The sequence below is a fragment of the Syngnathus leptorhynchus genome, chromosome 15 (assembly GCF_054491065.1).
Source record: "Syngnathus leptorhynchus isolate UIUO chromosome 15, UIUO_Slep, whole genome shotgun sequence".
In the NCBI taxonomy this organism is placed as follows: Eukaryota; Metazoa; Chordata; class Actinopteri; order Syngnathiformes; family Syngnathidae; genus Syngnathus; species Syngnathus leptorhynchus.
This window is the reverse complement of record NC_141209.1, coordinates 4,815,390-4,841,160: the sequence shown is the minus strand read 5'-3', so window position 1 is coordinate 4,841,160 and position 25,771 is coordinate 4,815,390. Positions and strand designations below refer to the sequence as shown.

The 25,771-nt window shown below is 42.8% G+C and overlaps 6 protein-coding genes across 14 annotated transcripts; 2 read left to right on the top strand and 4 right to left on the bottom strand.

The window, feature by feature from the left end:
* Positions 1-223: 223 nt before the first annotated feature.
* Positions 224-6,534, bottom strand: degs2 (delta(4)-desaturase, sphingolipid 2). Its single transcript, XM_085931184.1, has 3 exons — positions 4,889-6,534; positions 2,227-2,969; positions 224-1,546 (listed from the first exon to the last, which is right to left on the bottom strand). The coding sequence occupies exons 1-3, from the start codon at positions 4,968-4,970 to the stop codon at positions 1,403-1,405; spliced, it is 969 nt and encodes a 322-aa protein (XP_085787310.1). The 5' UTR covers positions 4,971-6,534; the 3' UTR covers positions 224-1,402.
* yy1a (YY1 transcription factor a) lies at positions 5,570-8,175 on the top strand. 3 transcript variants are annotated; one of them, XM_085931181.1, is made up of 5 exons: positions 5,570-6,227; positions 6,889-6,973; positions 7,046-7,106; positions 7,195-7,353; positions 7,477-8,175. In XM_085931181.1, exons 1-5 carry the CDS (start codon positions 5,729-5,731, stop codon positions 7,657-7,659), a joined length of 987 nt encoding a protein of 328 aa, XP_085787307.1. In that variant the 5' UTR covers positions 5,570-5,728; the 3' UTR covers positions 7,660-8,175. The 3 variants fall into 3 exon arrangements, with proteins under 3 accessions (XP_085787307.1, XP_085787305.1, XP_085787306.1); XM_085931180.1 differs by having other exon boundaries at positions 5,573-6,227; positions 6,823-6,973; XM_085931179.1 differs by having other exon boundaries at positions 6,823-7,106.
* A 362-nt stretch (positions 8,176-8,537) lies between these two features.
* tpp1 (tripeptidyl peptidase I) lies at positions 8,538-12,707 on the bottom strand. Of its 2 annotated transcripts, none has more exons than XM_085931177.1 (13): positions 12,538-12,707; positions 11,731-11,805; positions 11,469-11,608; positions 11,117-11,267; positions 10,911-11,032; positions 10,664-10,833; positions 10,397-10,595; positions 10,132-10,320; positions 9,976-10,048; positions 9,778-9,898; positions 9,542-9,703; positions 9,323-9,448; positions 8,538-9,241 (listed from the first exon to the last, which is right to left on the bottom strand). In XM_085931177.1, the coding sequence occupies exons 1-13, from the start codon at positions 12,705-12,707 to the stop codon at positions 9,101-9,103; spliced, it is 1,839 nt and encodes a 612-aa protein (XP_085787303.1). In that variant the 3' UTR covers positions 8,538-9,100. The 2 variants fall into 2 exon arrangements, with proteins under 2 accessions (XP_085787303.1, XP_085787304.1); XM_085931178.1 differs by lacking the exon at positions 12,538-12,707 and adding an exon at positions 12,125-12,531.
* Positions 12,548-18,106, bottom strand: LOC147045261 (uncharacterized). Of its 4 annotated transcripts, none has more exons than XM_085931169.1 (16): positions 17,413-18,106; positions 17,194-17,325; positions 16,894-17,114; positions 16,560-16,633; positions 16,346-16,467; positions 16,166-16,256; positions 15,854-15,954; positions 15,619-15,767; positions 15,448-15,520; positions 14,385-15,327; positions 14,139-14,323; positions 13,935-14,062; positions 13,736-13,869; positions 13,541-13,625; positions 13,419-13,473; positions 12,548-12,996 (listed from the first exon to the last, which is right to left on the bottom strand). In XM_085931169.1, exons 1-16 carry the CDS (start codon positions 18,026-18,028, stop codon positions 12,896-12,898), a joined length of 3,210 nt encoding a protein of 1,069 aa, XP_085787295.1. In that variant the 5' UTR covers positions 18,029-18,106; the 3' UTR covers positions 12,548-12,895. The 4 variants fall into 4 exon arrangements, with proteins under 4 accessions (XP_085787295.1, XP_085787296.1, XP_085787297.1 ...); XM_085931170.1 differs by having other exon boundaries at positions 15,448-15,517; XM_085931171.1 differs by having other exon boundaries at positions 15,854-15,948.
* A 92-nt stretch (positions 18,107-18,198) lies between these two features.
* Positions 18,199-22,401, bottom strand: lrrc74a (leucine rich repeat containing 74A). 3 transcript variants are annotated; one of them, XM_085931174.1, is made up of 13 exons: positions 21,493-22,401; positions 21,238-21,416; positions 21,054-21,161; positions 20,877-20,970; positions 20,634-20,683; positions 20,475-20,556; positions 20,306-20,391; positions 20,025-20,219; positions 19,863-19,958; positions 19,648-19,794; positions 19,474-19,578; positions 19,240-19,325; positions 18,199-18,942 (listed from the first exon to the last, which is right to left on the bottom strand). In XM_085931174.1, exons 1-13 carry the CDS (start codon positions 21,617-21,619, stop codon positions 18,393-18,395), a joined length of 1,905 nt encoding a protein of 634 aa, XP_085787300.1. In that variant the 5' UTR covers positions 21,620-22,401; the 3' UTR covers positions 18,199-18,392. The 3 variants fall into 3 exon arrangements, with proteins under 3 accessions (XP_085787300.1, XP_085787301.1, XP_085787302.1); XM_085931175.1 differs by lacking the exon at positions 19,474-19,578; XM_085931176.1 differs by lacking the exons at positions 21,238-21,416; positions 21,493-22,401 and having other exon boundaries at positions 20,877-20,992; positions 21,054-21,156.
* angel1 (angel homolog 1 (Drosophila)) lies at positions 22,064-25,485 on the top strand. The gene is made up of 10 exons (XM_085931173.1): positions 22,064-22,158; positions 22,620-23,240; positions 23,323-23,534; positions 23,601-23,670; positions 23,754-24,196; positions 24,381-24,522; positions 24,594-24,716; positions 24,791-24,821; positions 24,896-25,053; positions 25,127-25,485. The coding sequence occupies exons 1-10, from the start codon at positions 22,068-22,070 to the stop codon at positions 25,285-25,287; spliced, it is 2,052 nt and encodes a 683-aa protein (XP_085787299.1). The 5' UTR covers positions 22,064-22,067; the 3' UTR covers positions 25,288-25,485.
* The last annotated feature ends 286 nt before the right edge of the window (positions 25,486-25,771 follow it).

Genomic DNA, 25,771 nt, shown 5'->3' with positions numbered 1-25,771 from the left:
CATCCATCCATCCATCCATCCATCGTCTTCTGCTTATCGGGTCGCAGGGTCAGTATAGTCTCTCCAGCGCGTCCTGGGTCGTCCCGGGGTCTCCTACTATCCTTTTGATTATTTTATATATATATATATATATATATATATATATATATATATATATACTTTGCTTAAGATCTTAGGTAGGCTGTTTTGTGAGAAACAAACAAGAGAACATGTTTTTGTCAGTATCGTCTGTATTAGATATATTTGTTTATTTTACATTTAAATAGAAACAACATCACACATTCCAAGCAAGTGCCCGCAGCAGCATCTGGTCAAGCCAAAGTGTTTTGATTGCTAACACAATACATTTGTGCTAACGCGTTAGCCATCAGATGAAACGTTTAGGGACTCTGAACTCGGCTTCTCACTCTTATCATTCTTCACACTTACGCTTTTCACTGGCGACCGCTCAAGTTTCTGAACTTCTTGATGAGTTAAGTAAAGCTCAGAGTCGACATGGAAAGAGAGTAACATTGTTGAGCCTTAAAAAAAATAATAATAATAATGCCTAAATGACACTAGTGCGCTATTTTGTCCAAGCGCTTGAGTTTCAGTGCTGATTTTTCTACTGTGCTCTTGAATGCATCACCGGAGACCTTTTCCCTACTGTTGAAAACGTACTTCTGGGTGGCAGTAGCTCAGATGGCACCACTTAATAAACATTTTTCTATTTAATTAAATTATTAATGTCATCATTGAGAGATTAGCTACTTTTCTCTTCAATTACTTCAACAACACAAGGGAACATTTTCTACACGCCTATGAAAAAATGTCAACGTATGTCATGGCAACTACGTCAAACAGTCTCATTATCTTCCCTGTAAAACTATTTGTAACTTCCACTCCCATCTTGCAGCTCGGCTCAATTAGGTTAGGTTTGGAGGGGCGGGGTTTTTTCATTAATTTTGGGCCGCAGGCTAATTGGCAGCATAACCCCAAACAATTCTTTTTCTGTTCACCCTTTTAGTTGAAATCCGGTAGCCACATTGCTTTCTGCCACCCTGAAATACTCCTATTGTTTCCAAACAATATGGGAAAAGAGGCAGCAAAAGGAACCACACAACAGTAATAATGGGTGAAAAAAAACAAAAACATGAAACTGTCGACCTTACAAAAAAAAATCATGTGCACTGTTGAATAATATTCATTGTAGTCTCAAATGACCTGGTAGGCCATTCCACTCAAGTGGTAACCGTGAAAGAAGGAAATGTTCTTTTTGTTTTTTTTAACATGCTCGACTGCAACAGAATAGACTAAAGAAGATAGCATCCAGCATTGAGAAGGAACATCACGTGGAATGTGGTGTGTCAACCAGTGAAATTCACAGTGGTGGCCCTCCTTCATGGAGACGTTGAGATCTGCTCTACTCCCGCTTGTTCAGCTTATACTCGCGCTTGATTCGAGAGTACGGGCCGATGCTGTCGTCGAACACAAAGTCCCACAACACCCGCATCCACGACGTGTGCTGAGGAAGGGAGTCGTAAAACTCGGCCGCGATCTGCTTCACCTGAAAAGGAGACGGGAAGGAGTTTTAGTGCTCGAGGGCCACGTTATTTTTATTTTCCACTGATTCTGATGACATGCAAACGCACACGGAAATAGACCCGAAGCTCTTTGTTGGAGTGGAGGATGTGGCGTGTGCATTTTGAATATATTTACCTTTGTCCACGTCCTCTTACATTGTTACATGTCTGATATTGGTAATTATTTTCAAAGGGGGAAGAAAAAAAAAAAGAAGTTGGAAGGTGTCTGTGGACAGTTTCATTGTGAAATTGAACTGTTGACATGTAGTCCACAACCTTTTTGTGTTGGTGATGCGCTTGAGTGGGATTGGTTAATCAGTTACCTGGTTTTATCTGATAAGAAAAGTTTTTTCTTTCTTAAACTTGAAGACAGGTCACACCCAAGTCCCAGTATCAGTTGTGTCCCTTTCGTACATGCCATTCTAGTTTCCTGTTTCATTTGTCATTTGACTGAAAGACTTGTGATAGAATCAAATATGTTTGACATTGTCAAAAGGTCATGCATAAAAAAAAAAAAACCCAGATTATCACTTATCAATCAAGATGGCATGACTTGAGTAAAATTCCCAAACTTGCTTCGATTGAATTTTTAATCTGAGTCGTATTCACTTATTCAACATAAAATTCACCAAATGGAACAAACATAAAAAGATGTGGGTCTCACCTGAGGTAGCTTACTGCCAGGTATGCTCGGGAAGTCATGGTGCTCCATGTGATAGCCAACATTGAAGGTGATCAAATTGAGCGACCCATAATACGAGTACGTCTCGTGTCCCTTCATGAACATGTAGTGCTCGGCGATGAAATGTCCAGAGATGGGGTGAAGTCCCAAACACAAGATGGACCCGGCGATAAGGTAAACCACCGGCTTGAGCCCCCACAGATAATAAATGACGGCGTCCGCTGCCATCTGGACGGCAAAGTTCTGGATCTCCAGCTTACAAACGGGTTTAGGGTTGACCAGCAGCGGACGCAGCGAGTAGAAGAACGGCTGCAGGAAGAGCCACACTAACTTCCTGGTGGGAGTGCAGAAGAACCAGCCCTCAAAGTCGGTGGGAATGTCCACATCCAGCTTGTCCCCGCCCAGGTAGCGGTGGTGGTCGATGTGGTACTTCTTGAACGAGGCCGAGTAGGGCACGCCGATAGGGAGGTTGGCCCACATGGCGAACCAGCGGTTCCACTTGGCCAGTTTGTTGCCAAAGGCTACGTTGTGCGAAATGTCATGGATGGCCAGCGTCAAAGAGTGGTTGACGCAACCGCCGAAGGCGTAGGCCCAGAACAAGATCCACTTCCATGGGAGATCCCGCACCAGGTAGCAGGCTAGGAGTTGGGACAGCACCATGCCTGACACCACCCACTTCAACTGGGGGTCCGGACCCATCAGTGACTTGATCTCTGGGTACTTGGCTGTGGAGGGGATAGAAGAGAACAACTCAATGACGATGTCATAATTAAGAACTTCTGGTCATTGATTTCAGCGGCAAATAAATTCCAAAAACTCGACAACACTTATTTTAAGAACGAGAAACAAAATGGTGCATGCAGTGAGGAGGCAGTGCTTCTTCTCATGGGAGGATGCTGTTCTTTTTTTTTTTTTTTTTTTAATTGGCAAAGGTGTTGCTTTCCCGAGGGATCGTAACCACAGAGACCCATCTTGGATTTCAGCTTACTCCACCTTAATTAGAAAGTCAATATTTGAAAGTTGTTTGTTGATTTTCCAAACTCCAAATCTGACATTATTTTTGTTGAGAATATTGTTTTAGGAATGATGTAATATTCAAATTTGTGGAACTGCTGATTTAAGGTTTTAATTCCTGACATGTCAAAATGATTAGTAACTTGCAAGAATGACATTTGTGCAGCATGTTGCCTTTGACTTAACCAATCCTTCTTTTCAGAGTTAATATTTAACTCAATTGCTCTTATTTTCCAACTATTGTTCATTGGAAGGAATGATGAATAAAACCATTAAGACTTAAGAATGTCTTGAAGCAACATCATAATGTGATGCCATCATGTATGTGTGCACTGTATCTTAGTTTTGTTATACAGCCACATTGCTAAATATTTTTTATTATTATCTTTGTCTGTTAAATAAATAAACCAGACATCATAAAAACACTGGACGTCTACAATCGTAGCTTGTTAAGGGCGTGTCGAGAGTCCGCCTCTGGTTTCTTCATTCATTTTGATTATTAAGAGCAGATGATTCACAGCGGCCAATTATTGTTAAATTGAAAAAACAATCACACATTAAAATACAGACAGGGCGTGTCACATAATGATGTAAGATGACTTCCCATATAAAATTCTGTGTTTTACGTTCCACGGGGGCAGTTAACAATGCAAAATGCAAGCCTTTAATATTTGATGACTTGGAGGTGCCAAGCAACCTATTGTGTTATTCACACCTGGGGTAACAAAAACAATAATGCAAAAAGACAATGTTGATGTTTTTTTCTGGGCCCTAAGAAACATTTAGAAAAATGGGCCTTTAAAGTCAACCAAAAAAATCACAGTCATTTATTTGATCATGAATATATTTAGCAACAAATTAAGAGAAATTGGATAATATCTCATGACCACTGACGGAGTTAGGATTATTTTTTCCTGTGGGCAAGGATATATGAAGGGTTCTGGAAAAAAAAAAAAAAAAAAAATACAGCCCTCCCCAAATTCTTTACAAAACACTGATAAAGTAGTATGCTAGTGCACTTGTGGTTAGGAGTCCTTGGGTTAGTGCAGTGCTTGTCAATTATTTTGTATTATGCCCCCCCCCCCCACACACACGTCAATGCCCCATTGTAATACACTCATTTGACTGCCATGTAAACCATCTTCTCACGCACTACATTGTTTGTACGTGCGTGTGCATGCATTTGTCAAGAGCACACATAAGGAGAAAGAATAGAATAGAGTATGTGCCTTGTTACCAAACCAGCACGGAAGCATTAATGTCATTGTGCAACTCAGCTGAACAGATGGGTCAAGCTCCATTGAGAGTTTTTGACAAAGAGAAAAAAAAAAAAGTCACCTGACAAGTGACAAACATCCTATTTAACTTCCAGCATCAATTAACAATACTATATACCTGGCCGTGAGCTATTTTGTGTGTCAAATATGTGTCTCGGCTCAATAAAAGGTTCAGTTCAGGTATCCCTAGGGGTCATTCACTTTCTCAGCATCTAGTGAGCAGTAAAGGCGGGTTAAGTAAGAGCGAGTAAACTGGTTTAACCGGATCATAGCACTTGTTACAAACTTGGCAAAAAAAATAATAATAATAAAATAAATAAAGAGCCAAAACAAAGGAGCTATGTGTCACTCACCCAGTATTTCCTTCCTCCTCGCCGTGTGTGGTTGGTCGTCATAGACCCATTCGAAGTCGCCCCTTCCACCTGTCTTGTCCATGTCGTCCTGAGTGGAGCGATGAAGTGCGGAGTTTACTGGCCGGCACCGCTCCAACTCGTAGTGGAAATGAAGAACTTCCCCCCAACACACACACACACTCCCCAGGCCACGCCCACTCGAGCAGGTAGCACGCTGCAGGTGTGTCAACTCTGCTCCCTCCGCCTTTCCCTTCTCTCCTCTCCAATGTTGTTACACAGCCGCAGCGGCTTCGAATGTGCCTGTGTAACCTTACGCTCGTTTTGTTTGGTTGTTATTTAAATCATAAAGAATAATACGGAAAAAATCAGTCATGCTAAAAAAACAATTATTACATAATGATATACGTCCTATAGTAACTCGCTAATAATCAAACAATGAAATTAAGAATAAGTTCCAAATTGGTGAAGAACCGCACAAGAAAATAATCATACAGTACATTGTCAATAATCAAACAATAAGATGAATTAGTTCCGAATCGGTGAAGGAGAACTGCACAAGAAAATGAAATAAAAAATCATTTTTGTGGATTATTTTTTTTTTCAGACAAGTTACGCAATGTATTTCTCCCAAAGTTCTACCTATCGATCATCGATCCATCCATCCGATATTCATGAAAATCACGCGAGACTTGCTTAGTGGAGCAGAGTGGCTACGAGAGTACACGTTGTTGCCGAGTCGTCGGAGAGGGAGGAGGCAGGAGAGTACACAGAGGGAGAAGTCACGGTGGACTAAATAAGCATTCGAAGGTGGAGGGGGTCAAAAGAACGGAATAACAAGTCATGGCTTCGGGGGACACCCTGTACATTGAGGCGGACGGCTCGGAAATGCCCGCCGAAATCGTTGAACTGCACGAAATCGAAGTAGAGACCATCGAAACAACTGTTGTCGGGGATGACGACGAGCACCAGCCCATGATCGCCTTACAAACGCTTGACACGGACGACCCGCACTCGATCCTTCCGCACCAAGAGGTGATTCTGGTGCAGACCCGGGAGGAGGTTGTGGGTGAGGATGACTCGGAACTGCAAACGGATGACGGCTACCAAGACCAAATCCTCATCCCAGTGCCCGCCGTGGAGGAGGACTACATCGAACAGACTCTGGTCACAGTCGCGGGGAGAAGCTCGACAACGGGTCGGATGAAAAGGGTTGCAAGTGGAAAGAAATCGGGCAAAAAGAGCTATCTAAGCGGTGCGGACATGGGTAGGAAATGGGAACAGAAGCAAGTGCAGATAAAGACATTGGAAGGGGAGTTCTCCGTTACTATGTGGGCTTCGGGTAAGTTTTGGAGTGGATTCCTGTCGCGGCTTTGTTCTCGATGTGCGTGTGTCGACGTTACCAGGCCACCGTCGAGGCCTTGTCCTCCAACAAAAGTTCACGCCAATTTTACCATTCGAAAACGCCGCTTGGAATTCAATTGGAGTGTTTTTGTTTTTATGGGAAGCCATGTTTTCTGTGCCGATGGGCGCCGCCATATTTCCCCGCTCGAGAAAGTATGGCGGCCCGGAAAAATGGCGTTTATTTGGCCTCACGAAGATGGCGGAAAGTGCTGCGCCGCTTTTGGAACCGCCTAGCTAGGCCTCTATTGCGCACTTCACAACGGTGGAGGCGGTGCATTCAAGGACCCTCGGTTTTTTACGCCATTTCCGACCGTTACTGCATTTTACGTCCACGTCGTAAATTAGAGACGTTACCAACATCAATATTGATTGCGTTTCCCAAATGAGTTAGTGTCGCATGTGCAGAGCTCATCCATGTGGAATGCAGTACCTTATTGTCTGCTACTTATTTTAGCATCAAAACATTTTATTAGTTGGTTATCGGGTCCATTTGTCTTTATCTGCATTTATTGAATTCCGACTATGTGATTTAGATGACAAGAAGGACATTGACCATGAAGAGCAAATCACGGGTGAAAACTCTCCTCCTGACTATTCAGAGTACATGACGGGGAAGAAGCTGCCGCCAGGGGGCATCCCGGGCATCGACCTTTCGGACCCCAAGCAGCTGGCAGAGTTTGCAAGGTATGTATGCGCTCATTCAGAATACACTAAGAATTGTGTGCACTCAAATAATATTTTGTTTTTAATGTCTAGAATGAAGCCAAAGAAAGTGAAAGAAGATGACGCACCCCGAACGATAGCCTGTCCACACAAAGTGAGTCACGCATTTTTTTGGGTCATGTTTCTCAAAATCCGATATTAATATCAGGGATGAGAATTTGTTGACATTATGTCGTGCTCAGGGCTGCACCAAGATGTTCAGGGACAATTCTGCAATGAGGAAGCACTTGCACACCCACGGGCCTCGTGTGCACGTCTGCGCCGAGTGCGGCAAAGCTTTTGTGGAGAGCTCCAAGCTAAAAAGACATCAACTCGTACACACTGGGGAGAAACCTTTCCAGGTGGGCCTCGAAATTTTGTTCCGTTCTCAACGGCAGTGCTTCAAAACTGGGTTAACTGGACCTGCCAGCTGCAGCTTTGGTTGATCTCAATCCAAATATATCTGTGGTCTTTCCTATTTCCAGTGCACATTTGAGGGCTGCGGCAAGAGATTCTCCTTGGACTTTAACTTACGCACACACGTGCGTATCCACACGGGGGATCGCCCGTACGTGTGCCCCTTTGACGGCTGCAACAAGAAATTTGCCCAGTCCACCAACCTCAAGTCTCACATCCTCACACATGCCAAAGCAAAGAACAATCAGTGAACGGACAAAACCACGGTGACACCAGCATACACTGGAAGACTCGACAGACATCTGAAGTCCTATGCGACCTGCCTGCCTGATTGCTTGTGAGATAACAGATTGCCCTTTGTTTTTCTTCAAGACAGACCTTCGACGGACTTTGTCCGAACGCGCGGAGATGAGAACGTTGACGCTCGAAGCCTTCTGACTGGAGCGCTAACTCAAATTGAACTTTCGACTTGATTGTCTTATTTATACTTGAACACAGTCAGCTGAAGCTGAATAGTGTTACATTGTAAGTCAGTCCTCAGCGAGCGGGTGACCCTTTTTCAATTTTCTACTCCCCCCCCACAAGTGTGCATATTGTACACTAATTGACATAAGCGCTGAGCTGATTGAGGATCTCTGTTGCTTTGTTTTCCAATATTTGAGTGCGTGTGAAAGAGGAATTTATTTTGTACAATGCAATGTCCGTCATGTTGTAGATAACGTGATTATCCATAGATTGTTGATTAAAATGTTTTTCCCCTTCCTGAACATTGAACTTATTCATCACTTCACTGGCTTTTGCACAGTTGCGTTTCGTTGCAAAATGAATCTAGTAATACTGTTTATTAGTTCCAACAAAGAACAAAAATGACTGCACAGCAGCTCATTTCATTTGCATTTCCTTCTGCACTGCAAGCATTTGGCACAATTGCAACTAATCTATGACATCACACCACTAGACAGTAGCATTTGATTTTCAGCTTTAGGCTTAAAAGAAATTAAACATTTGGAAAGGTTTTTCCAGTGCATTCTTTTGGTGTATGGCTGTAAACTGCTGCAGCCGACTTAAAATGAAATCATAATAGGACAGTTTCTCGGTCTGGACTTTTTGTATTTAGGGTAAGTGATGCTAAAGAAGATAACATATTTATTCATTTAGTCCTTGCAATTCATTGTTTTTATATTTAACCATAAAATGTATAATAAATGTATAAATAGTTTCATTTTTGCACTAAAAACACAGTTGTTGAAAAGCAGTGCATGAATTCCCTAACATGATGAATAATTGAAAAAGTGTTTGGGCCATAATCGTGCCACACTTTAGATTTCCTCATCCACTTGTAAGATTGTTTCAGAAAATCGTGGATCAGGTTACAAGTGAGTGCATAACAATATCAGACTAAATCCCTGTAGAATTTGTTGTTTGCATTTTGATCAGAGACAAGATTGAAACAAAAAATCTGTTATGTTGAAGTTTGATTAAAACAAAAGTGTTAACTGACTTTCGATTGAAAATAGAAAACAATGCGTGGATAAATGTAGCGGAGCAGTGAAAAAAGGGATTAAAAGAAAAAAAAAAAAAACTTAAAACCTCTGTAGACCTGAGTGAGTTGATCCATGACAACCGTCATGGCCGTCAACAATGACGTGTAGATGTTTGGTACCTGTCCTCTCCAGTAGAGCATGACTGACTTTACGGCGCTAGGAGGGCCGTGAGGAGTGCGGGGTAGTTTGGTGTTCCCCATCCTGTCACCGGGTCCCACGCCGGTGCAGCGCAGAATCCTTGACCTTGAACCTGCTCATCAAGGCAGGACAGGTGACAACCTTCGGTCACCTGGAGACCCAACAGCACACAAACCACTGATCTCATCTTTCAGGATACGGATTTCACTTAAGTATGAGCTTATTGACTGACATCAAAAAGAGCTTGCCCCTTGAGCTTATAGAGGCGAGGGTTGAGGAAGCCCAGGACGGGCAGGCCCTTCATCAGACGCTTGTCATTGATCAGAGCAAACATGCCACCAACCACCGGGGTTGACGCCTGGAAAGACATAAAAACATTTTGAATACAAGGGCAGGCAACAACGTTAGCTTGACAGGCTAAAATTTTGAGGAACCGTCAAAATGATTTTACCGAAGTGCCAGACACCCAAGGTATGGGTACTCGGTTGACCACCACCCAGTAATTATCCGACAGAGCCGCCATGTCAGGATACGCCCTCCCGCTGACGTTGAAGTAGGATTTCGGAGGGAGCGTCGCCGCTACGGACTTCAGATATCCTGCCACGGCACTGGCCTGCGAGGAATCGATGCACGGCACTCATTTGAATGCTGTTGATTGTTGTGCTGGACTCAAACCAGAATTCCTACCTGGTAATCGGGCATCTTGAAGACGTTACTGAAACCTCCTCCGCTGATGTAATCGGTTACTTCGTAAGTCACCTTGAAAGGATTCTTGAACGAGGTTCCACCGACTGTAGTCACATAAGGACTAGGGAAAAAAAAAAAATAATAATGAAAAAAAAATAATAATAATTTTGTGACTGTCATGACGTTCAGAGTTGGTACCTTGAGGCGGGAAAACTGGGCCTGAAGGAGTTTTGTTCTTTAGTCATGTGCCAGCAGCCGGCCCCGCTATCGCCTAAAAGCAAGATCAGTCTTATTTTGAGACAGTTAAAATAATGAATGAAATACATATAGAGTAGAGAGGAAGAAAGGTCTGACCAGAAGCAAAAAGCAAGGAGAGACCCCTGACGCCAGCCTTCATGAACTCTGTGTTGATACGCTGCATGTAGGCAGTAGACAGGCTGTCCTCGTCATCTCCGTAGCTGATGGTGTGCACCCAAGGCAGGTCAGACATATTGCTGAGCAGAACCACCCACCGGAGGAACGGCTCCTGGGACTCGTGACGACCTGGAACGCGAGGGAGACGATCCCGTGAGTGAACTTTGACATTCATTGTGACTCAGCACAGATTGGAATTACAAACCTGGATTAGTGAAGACCCAAGTGGGGATACTGGCCCCCGTGCTCATGATGTATTCCACATCCAGACTGGCTTCTAAACCAGCCTTTCCTGTGCCCTGCGTCCCCACGACATGGTCAACTTTGGACAGATGCTGAAAACTGCCGCCATAAAGGCTCATGAACTCCGCCAGATCCGCAGGACTATAGTACTGCTCCAAGAACTAGAACAGAAACAACTTGTTGATGGCAAAAAGTGCATGACAGCATGAACCTTCTAACAGGATGGCACCTGAGCTACAGCCTGGCTGTTGTTCTGAGCTGATCCCACATCAGCTGCAGTCATATTGTAACGGGCCCTTAAAACGGTAGGAGTCACTCCCAAGTGAAAGGTGTTGTCGCTCCGCCGCATTTCCTTGGAGGCCTTGTGTCCTCTAGGCGGGAAGCGGTGAAGCCCACCCACTGTTATAAAAGAAGATCAAAATCAAACTTACAAAACGCATGATAGTCGGTGGCCAATGTAAACAAATGAAGCTGACCAAAGTCAAGGTGTTGCGCAACATCGTCGGGAACGGAATACGGAGCTGAGGACCTCACAATGGAGTGACCGTCTCGGAGATAACGCTGGAACTTGCTGCCTGGGAGCAGAACCTCTGCAACCCTTGGTGCACAAGAACACAATCACACTGGAGGATATGCTTCAACAACAGAGATGAAGTGACTCAAAAGATCCATTTAAGCTTACTCTGCAGTCAAGTTGCATTGTAAGAAATCCTGAGTGTGAACCGTTGAGCAGTTTGTCACGCCATGGCTCTGCAGCCAACCGCGCACCGCCTTTTGGGACGTGTCGGACGGTCGCACGAGGGAAGCCACCTCTTCGACTTGGAGGTATTTACCTGAGGAAGTAAAACTGCATCAGCACAGTGTACTTACTAAAAGCGGAATCGAAAGGACAAAGTGAGACTCTCCTTATCCAAAAGAGCTGATTTTGCAATGGAGGAAGTGATTCACATAGTAAATACCGTTGGCTGCCGGACAAATATTGTCGACATTTTATCAGGGCAAGTACGCCAAAAATGTGAGCTTTGTTGTCTTACCATACTGAGGCGAGTCAGGGTCAGAGACCGCTCTGAGCGTCTCCTCCAGGACGTCAACGTTCTGCTGAGTGAGCGCAAATGTCAGCTCCAGTTTTTCGGTTGGCTTGACCCGACCAACACGGGTCCAGTCGGCGGGCACACTAAAAGAAAGAAAAAATGGAAAACAATTAGAGTCAAGCCCTAATAAAATGGAGCTTGGAGTGGCCACTAACTGCCCCAGATGTGACGGCACGATGTTAGGGATGGAAAGTAAAATACTCACAGGACATTTTGGTCATATTCCAGGTATTCACTCCACACCAATGGGCTGAATAACAAGGGGATGACCACTGCCAACCTGATGAGAGATGGGAAATATATTAAAGTATACGTGGCGTTTATTCTTTAGTTTATTGTCTCAATATACACAGTTCCATAAGTTACGACGACCAATAAACTGGTTAACAAATCAGAGAAACAATATGGTCTTACTCAAATACTGCCACCCTTAACTATTCCATTGAAATGTTTTTGTATAAAAATATTTACTGTAATGATAACGAGTAGATTGGCTCAATAAACACTCGTTTTCATAAGACGGTTTTAAGTTTCAGTTCAATTTTACTTCCATGTATTTTGTCCATTCTCAACAACAGAAGTTGCCTCAAGCCACTTACAGCATGTTTCGATTTGCATAATTGTCTTCCATGAGTGTTACGTCCTTGCAAACGACGCACTTCGCTTTTTATTGGATTATTTTACATTTGTGAAGTGTTTTCCAGGCAAATAATTACTACAATTATGACTACAGCGTTGTCATAGTGACAGAGTACTCCTACTGTAATATTATATATAATAATACAATAATATTTCGGGCTATATCAAATCACAACCAAAGCATAATTTCTTTACATTTACAACAGTTAACTTGCTCGATTAGCTCACGGCTAACAACTGGGCGCGAATGTAGGTCATGTCTTGAAATCAAAGACTTCCAAAACACACTGTGTACTACAACTACAGTGATGTCCCAGCCTTCAATTACACTTATTTAGATAGTGAATAAAGTTGAAATAAAGTATAAACTTACAGCGTACTCATTGTGTCCTGTGTTGTGTGACGATGAGTTGACCGGAGGACAGGCTGCAAACGAGGTGCAGTGATCACGTGAGTGTCTTCACGTGACCAGCAACCCAAGTGCAAGCGTCTCACTGGCCATTTTATTAGGTACAACGAACAAGAGTACAAGTAATTTAACATGAATAGAATTGATCAAGAATTCATTTGTTGACAATAATCCCCCCTAAAAAAAAAAAATTGTAATATGGTACAGGGAAAAAAGGTAGGTTTGTGTTTAATGAACTACTATAAAAACAAAACAAACATTTCCCATGGATATATTTCATTTACATTTTTACAATTATGTCAATGTCTAATGTCAATTGATTTCAGTCACTGTCAGAGAAATAAAAGTCCTGTTCTTCCCCACTGTCAGACAACGTGGCAGCTTTCACTGAAAACAACTCCTGGATGAAAACGGAATCGTTTCCTGGGGGGAGAAAAGAAGGGGTTGAAGGTGGATGTATACTTGCTTAGGTCCTAAAGAACAAATTTTTTTATTTTTTAAAAGCTATTTAAGCTTTTTACATGTGCTACCTTGTTTGCGTATATCAAAGCAGTCTTTCAATAATAACAAATCAACTCATTACAGTTAATGAAAATGACATTTAATACAAAATGTACCCAAAGAAGCTCATTTTATTTCACATAAATAAATTACTCGCTATTATGCTGTAAGATAAGATTTAAATTGATGTTCAAATGAATGAAAAAAAAAAAAAAAAAAGGTTCATAAAGTCTCAAATTTGTTGCTCTGGGCAACGAGAAAATATTGTAAAAACAAAGATAATTGGATTTGAATTATTTTTGAGCAATCCAAACCCCATGGGAACCCTGTCAATAAAATCTTACCTGAGTTTTTAATTGGTTTCGTTGTTCGTTTGACTGATGGTGTGGGAGCAACGTTCTGGGAGGGATAATAAAAAAAAGTAAGCCAAATTATTGACAAAATATCATCAGAATGTAAATAGTACCTTCGCTGGAACTTTTTTGCAGCCGTTGACCCGAGTTTGTTTTATCGCTTTCTGTAGGTTAAAGACGAGCTTGTCCCCATAGAGCCTTGAAATTTGAGAAGGAGACAAGTCAAGGACATATCTGGAAAAATCTAGCACAAAAATAAAAAAAGGCTTTTCCAAATTGTGTGGCGAGAATTGAGACAAAGTAGTCACATGTTTGTAGAATGCACCGCTCCGGGTGAGGCGTGACGACACCGGGGAGTCTTGGCTCGAGAGAAATGAAGCGTACTCGGCGTCACGGGCTCCAGGTGGAAGTCCTGCGTTCCATCCAAACACAAGGGTGGGAACTACAAAAATTGAGAAGCAATGTCAGCTCATCCCCGGAGTAGAACGAGAAAATAGCGGCGCCGACCTCAAAGCCCTCATTGTGCGGTGCGCTGAAGGCGTCGTCGGTATTCTCTCGGGGCATCGTCTCCAGGAACTGCCGCACCTGCTGTTTTCTCTTGAAGGTCCCGACGCCTGCTGATATGACGGGACAGTCTGGAACAGAAATTGTCAAGAAGAATCGTTTCGCAAGATCTTGCACAACATTTGTACTCGATTACAAATTCCCTACCTGTGGGTTTTGGCGGTTCCGTTTTTTTCTTTTGTTTTTTCCGGGTGCTGCTCCCCGGAACGTGGCAGCCTTGCAAGGCCATGTCCTTGTAGTAGCACTCCTCTGCCGAGCGAGTGCCAACAATCGTGGCCACCTTCTCCCAGCAGAATGCCGTGGGAGAGGACAAAAAATACCTGGACAAAGCCCTGACAAAGAGAAATGAATTTCTGCTAAAGGCGACATTTATTATTTTGTGGCTGCTCTTACTGCTGTAATTTTGCCTCCTCATCTTGCGTCCACTGATCCTCATCTCGGCCTTGAAGAGACTCGGTGTCCCTCGGGCTGACTTTCTTGTTAGATTGCGTCAACTTTGCCGGCGACATGGGTTTGGCGCTGTCGCCATGCCGGTTCCTGTTTTGCTTTCTGGGCTTCCTTTTGCTTCGCTTCACTGCCTCCTCTCTTCTCGATGGAGAAGTGTTGGACCCCTTGGTTTTGGAGGCCTTTTGGGAAATCTTTTTGGATGGGTATGTGTTCTCCGTGTCTGACTGATCATTGGAGTTGCTGGTGTGAGGACTTGGCCTCTCCTGCACCATCTCCTCTTCAGCATAAAAGCGAGGCGGGGGCCGTTTTCTCGACTGCCTCGTTTTGGGACCTTGTACCGGGAGATTTTTGGAATTACTTGGCGTCTGCTCCTCTTCTAATATTTCTTTATCAGCAGTCAACTGTGGAGCCAGCTTTATTTCTGACTTATTTAACGCAGCAGATTTAAGTGCTTTCTTTTTGGACTCCTTTCTGGGGAACCTTTGGGGTTTGGGTCTTGTGTTCTGATCGGCGCTTGCAGCGTGATTGCTTCGCCTTTCCTTCTCGTCCCGCGACTCCTCATCTTCAGACTCGAGTGAGTTTTCATTCGCGGTGGATAACGGAGGGGGGTTGTTTTTTCTCGCTGACCTCGGAGGAGGAGCATTGCACGGCTTTGCTTTGGACCGCCGTTGGGGGAGCTTCTTGGGTTGACTTGACGGGAGCGCATTGTCAGTTTGGGACTCTTCATCGACGGCGTGGCGGCTCGGCATCTTCACTGCTGCTTTGGGTGAAACAGAGTGATTCGCTTCAGGTAGACTTTGAAACTGACTACGCTTGCGAAGCGGCCTCTTGTCTCTTTTCGGTGTCGCTGACGGAACGCTATCTCTGCTGGATTCCCTTTGTGTGTGACCTACAACCATAAATACAGTCATTTTTATTTTTTATGATTTGATTTCTTTATTGCCATGGTAAAAGTCTATGTGACTTTAAGTGAACTGCTTTGAGTTTATTCAAGGTGGCAAGTGTTTACCTTTATCACTGAGAGGGATAGCCTGGGCAGTTTTTTTAGACTTTTCCTGAGGCACCACTTTTGAAACATCCTGCTAAAAGTCAAATAAAAATGATCACAAATTCATCACACATTGGGGCATCTGTTGTAAATGTACACAAGAAAAAAATGGCATCACTAGTTTGTACTTACGGAGTTGAGGCTAGGGCTGTTGTAATCGTCATAGATGGTAGCATTCATGTCTGCATCCAGGAAGATCCTGCCTCCTTTCCAGTATTCCAGGGGTGGTTTGATCGTCCGACCGCTCCGGGTCACTTTTTGGAAAAACGCGCTGGTGTTCGCTACAGAAAAAGAGAGTGTTGAAATGTTAAATGCTGGAGATTGATCAATATTCAAATTTGATCAATTATTCCCTTCTTCTACTTACTCGTCTGGACAGTGGCTTCCTTGTGTCTTTTTATTTTTGGGGTGGGAGCAGACTTCTCTGTTGTTTTACTTGCCTTTACAGGGTTTGCTTTTGTCCTGTTGCTAACATAAATCAAACCCAGCCTTTATTATTTCATTGAAATAAAGGGGGTCCCAACCAAGACAGTCCCCCAACATGCAAGATTTTGAGGTTACAGAAGGCACTCGGTTACGTCATCACGCTCATTTATTATCCTACTTGACTGTTTCTCATTTATTGTAACATTGTCAGAAGAATATACGGGTCTGAAATTTTGCAGAAAAAACTTCTTACTCTTTTAATTCTGCCAAAAACTTGTGGTAAAGCGCTTTCCAATTTGCAGGGAATCCATGAGAAAACATCCTCAGAAGCCAGCGGGGAAAGTCTAACAACAAAATGTGACACATGAGTCAGTGAAAGGATCACACGCAACGTTAGGTACACCATTACAATTCAGTATTCCATTTATCTTACCACTCTTCACGTGCAGATTCATCTTCCCCACCAAGATGTAAACATTGCCGGACAACGTTTTCAACACAGTGCTGGAAATTCTCTCCACAATGATGTTGCTGTTCCACGGTGTCCTGTTCTCCCTGTGCCAGATGAAACACAAAAAAAAAAAAATTCTGAATGTACTTAACTAAATATCTAAAACATTTTCAAAAAGATGACAAAAATTACTTACATGCGGATTCCTTCCACAAATATGCCATTATGATTACTCCTCAGGAACCACTCTTTAAGATTAATAGCATTCTCCTGCCAAGGAAAAAAACAACAACAAAAAATGTAATCTGCCTCTAGATTGATTTTAACAACAATAAATTACATTGTAATATTATAAAAATAATAGTCACTCTTAAAAATTTTAAATCATAATTTCACAAGTTACTTTATTTTCGTGACAACCTCTCCGCTTATAACTGATGTACCTCATAAATGTGAATCTTATCAAAAGTACCAAAAATAAATCATGTTTCATTTTAGGAGAAATAAATTTTGATTCAACTTGTACTCACATAGGGTATTTTTGTCAAGTTTTCCTTTTGCTTGTTCTTGAACAGTGAGTTGTGTTTCTTTGGAATGGAGATGGAGGGCTCGTTGAGGAGGATGGGATCGAACAAAATATTCTCCGACGTGACATTGAGGGGAGAGTCCTCTTCGTGATGGAGTGTTTCTGACTGGTTGTCTGCGAACCCCTGGGTGACTCCTGGCCCAATTTCCGGCCTATGACATCCAACTAATCATAAACAATAATAAACACATCGAACACTTGTTGATTTTATGATCAGGCAAAGAATTTTGTGGTTAAGCATTACCTCCATCAGGGGGTTCACCTGGTTCTTGGCAATCTCTGTTGTCTTGTTCTCTCTCTCTTCTGGTTACTCTCTCTTTCATGAAAGCGAATATCTTAGCGGGAGACATGAGTCGTTCCAAAGAGACACTGCAACCTTTGCGAATATATTAGTGGATTACTTAAAATAAGTACTGCATAAATGACAAGCAGGTTTCAGGCAACACTATTCAAATTTCCTTACTTTCCATCTCGCGTGTTTTCTTTGGGGTGCAGTGATCCCCAACTGTGTCAATGTTGTCATCTTCAATTTCTGATGTGACATTTGCATCGCAGCAAATCATCTCCAGCGCCTCTGCTTTTCTTCTCCGCTGTTTCTTCTTCGCAGGGGAAAAACTGGACAATGAAGGCATGCAGGAGTCAGTAGGAGAGATTTCATTCTCCAAGCTGGCGACGTTTTTGTCAATCATCTGTCGAGGGTCTCTTGTTGAACGTGGGTCCGTGCAGACACGAGGTTCATACGTCGACTCCAAAAAACGTCCCATTGGTGTTTTGAATCGATGTAAAGCGTTGGTTGTATATGGGAGCTCCACTGCGTTTGAATAACCAACGCTTTTTTGGGGAGTTTTTATAGGCGAAATAGTTAAAGCCTCTTCCTCACCAAACTTGTGCTGAAGTTCATTCGAGTCCCAGAAATGGTCTCTTCCGCTCCAACCTGTTGTCATTTGCATTCCGTATTGTCCAACTCCACACGTCGTTTGTTCTTCGTCCTGTACTTTGTTTTTAAGTTTGGCAAATACCTTAGCCGGAGATTGGTACAGAGTGTGTGGACATTGTAAGGCACATTGATACGACGCCATGGCTACTTTAAACTTTGTATGCTCGCCTAGTTGTTGTTGCTAAGGACTAGCTTAAAATTTAAAACGACCGCCTTTGGGCGGTGACGCATGACGTATTACGAAAAATAAGACGTCACTTCCGTTCTTAGTTTTTTTTCTTTATTGAAAAAATATTTCAGAACAGCCATCTATCCATTCATCATCTGGAAAAAAAATGCGGATTATTCCTTCATTTTTATTCTATTCATATTCTATACTATCTAATGTCTTTCAATAGTGGAACTCTGATGCCTGCTCAACAAGACACACATGACTGATGATGCATGAGAGAATTTATAAGCATTTAATCATGAATATTTTTTAAAATAATTTGGGATTTTTTGAGTTATTTTGCCACATGTTTCTTTGCTTTAGCTTTCTTCTCTTTCTTGGTGTTAATCCCGAGCTGCGTGGCGTCAAGAGCAGGTCTGGACCTGGTTAGGTGGTTGACGATTGGTTGCTTAAGCTTGCTGTGGCCCATCTCTGGATTGGAGCGTACGGCCCGTGCTTGGGCAGACTGAGCAGAACCACTCAGCATGTTGGGTTGAGAACATGAGTGCAAATTTGAAGACTTGATGAATCGGCTTGGCGTCACCCCTGCTGACATGGGCAGGTGATCACTGCTGGGGTTGGAGACCGTACCACTGTTTGACATCACAATATGGTGCCAAGAGCTGAGAGGAGTAGCCGAGAAGCGATGAGGCCCGGTGGAATCTTCTTTGGTGTCTCCTGGAGATATGACCACCGAGCCGTGCGGCGTCACCGCTTCCACGGCGCTCTGGAAAGTCTTGAGGATGCGATCGCTCTTGTGCTTCTCTTTCTTCTGACGGGATGCGACCTTGCGCAGTTGTCGCCGGTGATTCTGCACCATCTGCTTTCTGGTATCGACCAGTCCTCTGCAGAGAATGAACCAAGCTAAATATTAAACATAAACTCAATCTAATCATCAATCGAAAATGACTTTATTTGGTGAAACATTTAAAGTTTCTTTAAATTTCTGTACCACACAGAAACCTCACTGAGTATGACTACATAATGTTTTCGAGTCATAAATGAAACTGTTTGACAACATCATTGACTAATAAAACCAGTTGTTTGACGAGAGAATAGCCACCTCTCAATGTTTTACGACAATACACTGAGAGGAGCAATGAAAAAGACAAATATATGTCAACATTATGAGACATCGTCACCTGTAGTCCACCATTCCCGTCCCGTCGCGATCGAGCCTTTGGATAAGTTCCTCAATTTGAAATCGATCCAAGGGAATGCTTGATTGCTGTTCAAATTCCAAAAGGAAAGAAGAAATATATTAAAAGTCTCTTTCTTCTATTTTTATAGACCAGAAGGCAGTTCTTTATAAACGCACTTTACGGTCCATAAACCATAGTGGATTTTTAAAAAATATGGCCAATCATTGGTCCAACCTGAATTGCGTTCCTGAAATCGACCACAGAAACTCGCATGGTGGCATCTTTGTCAATATTTCGGAAGAAATCCCACAGACGTAGCTTGTGTTGATCCAGATAGTCCTTCAATAAATGCAAAATAAATGTATCATAAGACATTGGATATACTTTTCATGAGGACATATAACTAACCTGGATGATTTTCATTGGGTCGATGCGTTTTACTGGTTTCTTAGCAATAAACCCTCCAACTCCTCCGTACTGCACATCCAGATCAGGATGATCTTCGCACGTCACCTCCAGCAGATGTAAAAAGGTTTCATTGACCAATACATTCTCCTCGGATAAAAAATGATAATAATAAAAGGACTGGAAAATACATCATTGATGAGTCTATCTTCACTTACGCATATATTAATCTCCTCCAAGGTCGTTTTTGACATTTTCTTCACCATATTGAGAAGGGACAGCGCTCCTTCTACTGTTAGTGAATTGTAAGCCAGCTGTAGGAACAATTAGAAACATGATTTTATATCAGACTGTCGTCTGGTTACCACTAGTTTACCCACCATCAGTACCCGTAGGGTGTCGTTGTATTCGAGACCCCTGCAGAGCAAGCTGACACCTTCATTGGTGATGCGATTGTTGTTGAGATTGAGGTGCACCAATGTGTGATTGAATTTCAGAGCTTCACCTATAGCTAGGGCTCCTTCGTTCCCAAAACCATTCCATGATAGGTCAAGGTGCTTTAACATTGTATTCACCTAAATATGGAGAAAAGCAATATTCACACTGAGGCCGATTTATATTCGTTCAAGTGTTATATTTTAAGGCTCCAAGGCCCATGTACCTTGAGTCCGGCGCAAAGCGCAACAGCTCCTTTCATTCTGAGTTGATTCCAACAAAGATTCAGCACCTCCAGATGCTCGGCATTTGCTGTAAATATGTAAAATAGAAATAAACTTTCAGCTATTATCCAACAGTCATGCCAACGCATTAACAAAAACATGCTAGCATACCTAACAACAGTCCTAGATACTCTCCTCCTCGTCCACAAAACTTATTATGGCTGAGGTCTAATTCCTTAATAGTTACATTGACCTAAATGTAAAAATATTTGCAACGTAAGAAAAGACTGCAGGGGAATCGATCAAATGTCGGCAGATCCAAGAACTCACAGAAAAAGCCTCTGCAAAATATTTTGCATCATCGTCTATAAATCCATTTCCTGTTGGATGAAACAAAACATAATGACTAACTAGTTACAATAGCTATAGCTAGCTAATAATATTATTGACAGTGATAATATGACATTGATTGATAATATATCCAATCCAGTAATGAGTATTGTCCACATTATGAGTTCATAACAGTATAAACAATAGAATTTAAACCTTTACATCATTATATACTGTACATACCTGAAAGTTTGATTGATTTTAGTGAAAAGCTGTCCAGCAACATTTTACCCACATGCTCAGCGCCAGAAGAATGAAGACGGTTGTTGGACAAGTCCTATCATATGTATGCACACCCACTTGTACAATAAAATATATTGATTATTAATTTGATATCATTAAAAGCATTTTTCTTCATACCAAATGCTGGATGGTGAAATTAACTTTTAGCATCTCTGCCAGATCCTTGGCTCCCTCTGCTTGGATGTCGTTGTCTGCCAGTTCCAGAGTGTTGAGATGCATGTCACTCTGAGTGCAAAATAATTTTCGATAGCGCCTATCAAAATGCTTGCTCTTGGTGACATGCTCATATTTTGCAACTCACCACCAAAGCAATAGCGAGTGCCTTGCACCCCAATGGTCCAAGACCGTAGTGGCTGAGAGTCATGGTGGGAGAGTCGAGGTTCCGAATGAAGGAGGACACTGGAACAACACCCAACAGCTTGCAAGCTTGTAGGTAGACATCAGCTACAGATGTCAAACCCAAGGGTTCGTCGTCTGTAGCTTTGGGGATGCACAAAATGTTACAAATAAATGATAATTAAATTGCGTTCGAGAACTCATGTTACAATGCACTCACCATCTAAGTCTGGGTCCAAATGGTCTTCCAAGCCTTGTCTTAATTTGGTGGATGGATCATCATCCTCTAAACAGAGGGTCTCAAAAGACAGAGTTGACATTTGCGTTAGCTGTGAAACTAGAAACATGCAATGGAGAAACACGGAATCAAACAAGGAGCCATATTTGTCATTGAAGTACAAGTCTGTGAGGTGAAAGAGAACACCTTTGTGTAAATCTATCTGTCAGACGGCACGTGGTGTGTACCGCACTAAATTATGGATATGCATCCCGGACTTGTTCAGTCTTGAATAACTAGAATTGTATGTCAGGAAGAGGTTGATGGATGTAGAGCTGAAGACATGAGCTGGTGTCAGGGAGGATGCAAAAGATAAGATTTTGTTGGAAAAGGATGACACGCTGCAGCCCACTATGGAAGAAAAATTTGTTTTTAGAATTGTTGAATTAAAGATAAGTTTGCAACATATTTCTGGTGAGTTCCATCAGTCGGTGTAATGAAGTTTGCTTTCATGATGAGAACTTGTCATTTAGGTCTTGACTTGTGTGCTCTGCATCCAAAGCGAGCTCCGATGGCGCATGCGCAGACGGGAGAAAAGAAGCATGATCAGCTGCCTGTTATTTTACGCTATGTACCCGCTCTCACAGTACTTGCGTAGACGCCCCTCGGGTAAGCACAACTAAAAAAAAAGCATGTTTATACGTTTTATTCCATGCCACCGTTATATCGACCTTTGGCCAACGCTCTGTGACGCCAAATAAGCTACGTCGCTAGTGCTTAGTTTCTCATGCATTTTGCTTGTAGACTCGGTAGCTTTAATTGTCACGTGCACGAGTAAAAGCTGACGTTTTGTATGATGACATGTTATTGTGCAAAGTTAAAGTGTGGAGAAAGTAATATTTTAGAGCACAACTCAACTGTCGAGTTTGGTAACGCGTTAGCTTGCACCTGTTAGCAAAACTCTGCGCATGACGTCACGACAAAAGGGCGTGGCAATGTTTTGAATCCCACATAGCTGTTCTTTTTCATATTTTGTAAATTGAATGTGAGGCCAGCCAAAAAGTTACTTAAATGTAATGCATCGGTAACCGCTTTTGTCAGTGATTCTGTATTTTCTTGCCCTCCTGTAGTTGTCAATGGCACGGTGGTGTGTGAGAGTGCTTCTGCCACAAGTCAGATGTCCATCAACGTTCCAAAAATGCCGCCTGACCAGCGGCTCACCCAAAGCAGTTTGTCTACCGGACAAAAAAAGAAAAACACGAGTGAACAATTTTTTGACAAGGACGATAAGACATCAGATGTAAAACTGGAGGCAGACACAAATATGCGTGAGGCCCAATATGCAGCAACTGGGAATGCCTCAAAGGGAATAGAAGTTAAACAGGAGACAACCAAAGAAGAAATCGGGCAAATGCACTTTCCGCTTGTCCATCAAACTCCATCTGAGGATGATGACTTTGGCGTTATCTGTCTTATGGAGGCTCTGGCGAGGACGGAAGGCTCACTTGAGCCAGGAAATGCACCCGCACAACAAAGTGAGTGCTGGGATGAATATGATCCTCTAATGTTCCCCGGTGTAGCAAACTGGAAGCAGACATCGCTTCTCTCCAGCGCTGAAAATCGACGTCATCCACCCAGCGGATGGCACTTCCCCGCAGGACCCGACGGTAAAAAGGAAATCTTTTGCCCGCGCTGGCAGTTTCCTACTCTGAGCTATCATCCATCACTGGAGCAGACAACGCCCTTAGAAGGTGCGGTTGTGGCATTTTCCTTTTGACTCCTATTACATTCAATATCCTTAAATGGTTTATATGCATTTCTATTTTCCAACAGTAATGTGGCGGCTATGGCAAGATGTCTCAACACAGCACTCCGACACTTTTACGAAACCCTCCATGGACTTTACTGTCATGTCCTACAACATCTTGGCCCAAGACCTGCTGGAGGCCAATATTGAGCTGTACATGCACTGCTCTCGAGAGGTTCTGGAATGGAGCCACCGCTACAGGCTGCTTTTGGAGGAAATACAGAAATGGGCGCCAGATGTGAGTCAAATACAACTAACAATAACAACTGTATAAAAAATAAAATATATTTACGTTGCTATTCAGATTCTTTGTCTCCAAGAAGTCCAGGAGAACCACTATCAAACACAACTGCAGCCTTTTCTGACCCAGATGGGTGAGTCTTCTCAATTATTTGCTTATTGTTGGTGGATATCAAGTTCTAGATTTCACTCAAATGTTCCTCTGATGGTTTTCCAGGCTACAAGTGTGTCTACAAGCAACGCACGGGGAACAAGACGGACGGCTGCGCCACTTGCTACCGCAGCAGTCGCTTCTCCGAGGTGTCGGTCAAGCCCGTAGAGTTCTTGAGACCCCAAACTAAGCTGCTGGACCGACACAACGTGGGCATCATCGTGCTGCTTCGGCCCGTTGTCGGTCAGGGGTCAGAGGTCAGGTCGAAGGGCTCCCTGCTGTGCGTAGCCAACACGCACCTGCTGTTTAATCCCAGGAGAGGCGACATCAAGCTAGCTCAACTCGCCATAATGCTGGCCGAGATCAACAGCGTGGTCAAAATGTGGAAGAATAAAGGCGAACACTGTAACGTCATCTTGTGCGGGGATTTCAACTCTGTGCCGAGGATGCCTCTTTATCAATTCATCACCACCGGCGAACTCGACTTCCAAGGACTGCCGACATGGATGGTGAGACTCGACCGCTTATTGGACACTTCATTAGGTACACCGGCAGTTTGGAACTGAAGCTTGATCCTCAGAACTATGAGGCAGATTTGGCTCCCACTAAGATCCCATGTTACAGAAAGTTTCAATCATGATATTTAATTGATTTCGCTGGGGGCGGGGTTTATCGACTCACTTTTCCCAACAGGTGTCGGGTCAGAAGGATCTTTCACACAAAGCTACTCGCGACGTACTGTGTGCTCCTCTATGGCCCGATTGTCTCGGAATTTCCGACAGATGCCAGTATGTCGCTTCCGGTGAGATGAATGCAAGCCACAATCCAGTCACAGGTCAGTATTTGAATTATGTTCTATACGAGCAATAACAATATGACTAATCGTATTGACTGTCATTTTTTAAGCCCCTACTGGTGGAAAACGTCACTACAGCCACGACTTCCTCTTGGAACTGCGCTTTTGTCCACTTTCTTGTATTCGTCCAAGTGATTTACCATTTATTCCAGGTTTCACTGACAACAATCTAGGTAGAGCTAAAAATATACGCTCGCCGCCAGATGCCAAATGTTTTTAATTCATGTTCTTTTTTCTTTTTTTAAAGATGTGTCAAGCAGAACTCAGCCAGATTTGAGGTTAGTTTTACCGAAATACTCTTCACCTAATTGCGATGCACAACATAATTTGTTGTAATGCTTGTGTGTGACAGTTTTCAACACAAAATCAGACACCAGTTAGATCTGGAGTCCGCCTATGAACACGCATTAGCCGACTCTGCTGACCCGGAAGTCACAACGTTGCACTCTGAAGGCGGAGCCATCGTAGACTATATCTTTTATTCCCCTGAACGCATCTCAGCTGGAGCAGGTATGAAGGGAATTCCTCATTGTTGCTCATTACGTTCAATTTTGGTAACAGTCATCTTTGTTTTGCTCATCAGGCCAATTTGGTTGCGAAGGTCTGAAGTTGCTTGGCTATCTCTCGCTGCTATCTGAGGAAAGCTTATGTTCCATGGAAGGTCTTCCCAGCTACATATTCCCATCTGATCATCTGAGTCTTGTGGCGAAATTTCAATTGGACTTGAACACAGGAGAGTGTTAAAAACGGGTCTTTGGAGAGAATTTTTTTATGCATATCCTGACTTGGGTTTCAAGTCAAAGGAGACAAGAAGCAAAAAGGTTCGAACATTTCTATACGCTGTCGTTATAATTATGACCGTTGCGGTTGACGATTTGCACATTTTACTGTATTTTCTTTTTTTATTGTAAGTATTTAAAAAGTGTTACTGTATTGAATACATGATTCAGTTGTTTTTTTTCTTTTCCATTTGCTTTCATTAAATGTTTTATTCAGGACAATGTAATTTAGTCTGGAAATGTTAATGACAGATTTTTTTTTTTTAATGCTTTTGCCTTAATAGATTTGAATCAAATACTCAAGATGTGATGTCATCCACGATGGACATACCAAAGACTATTTCATGGATGTGTAGTTTAATGTGCACTGCTTTGACCTCAATGCTGCTTGCCTGCTTGTCTGCATTGCTTTTGTAACATCTAATATATTCATACAAGGAAGAAAGAAA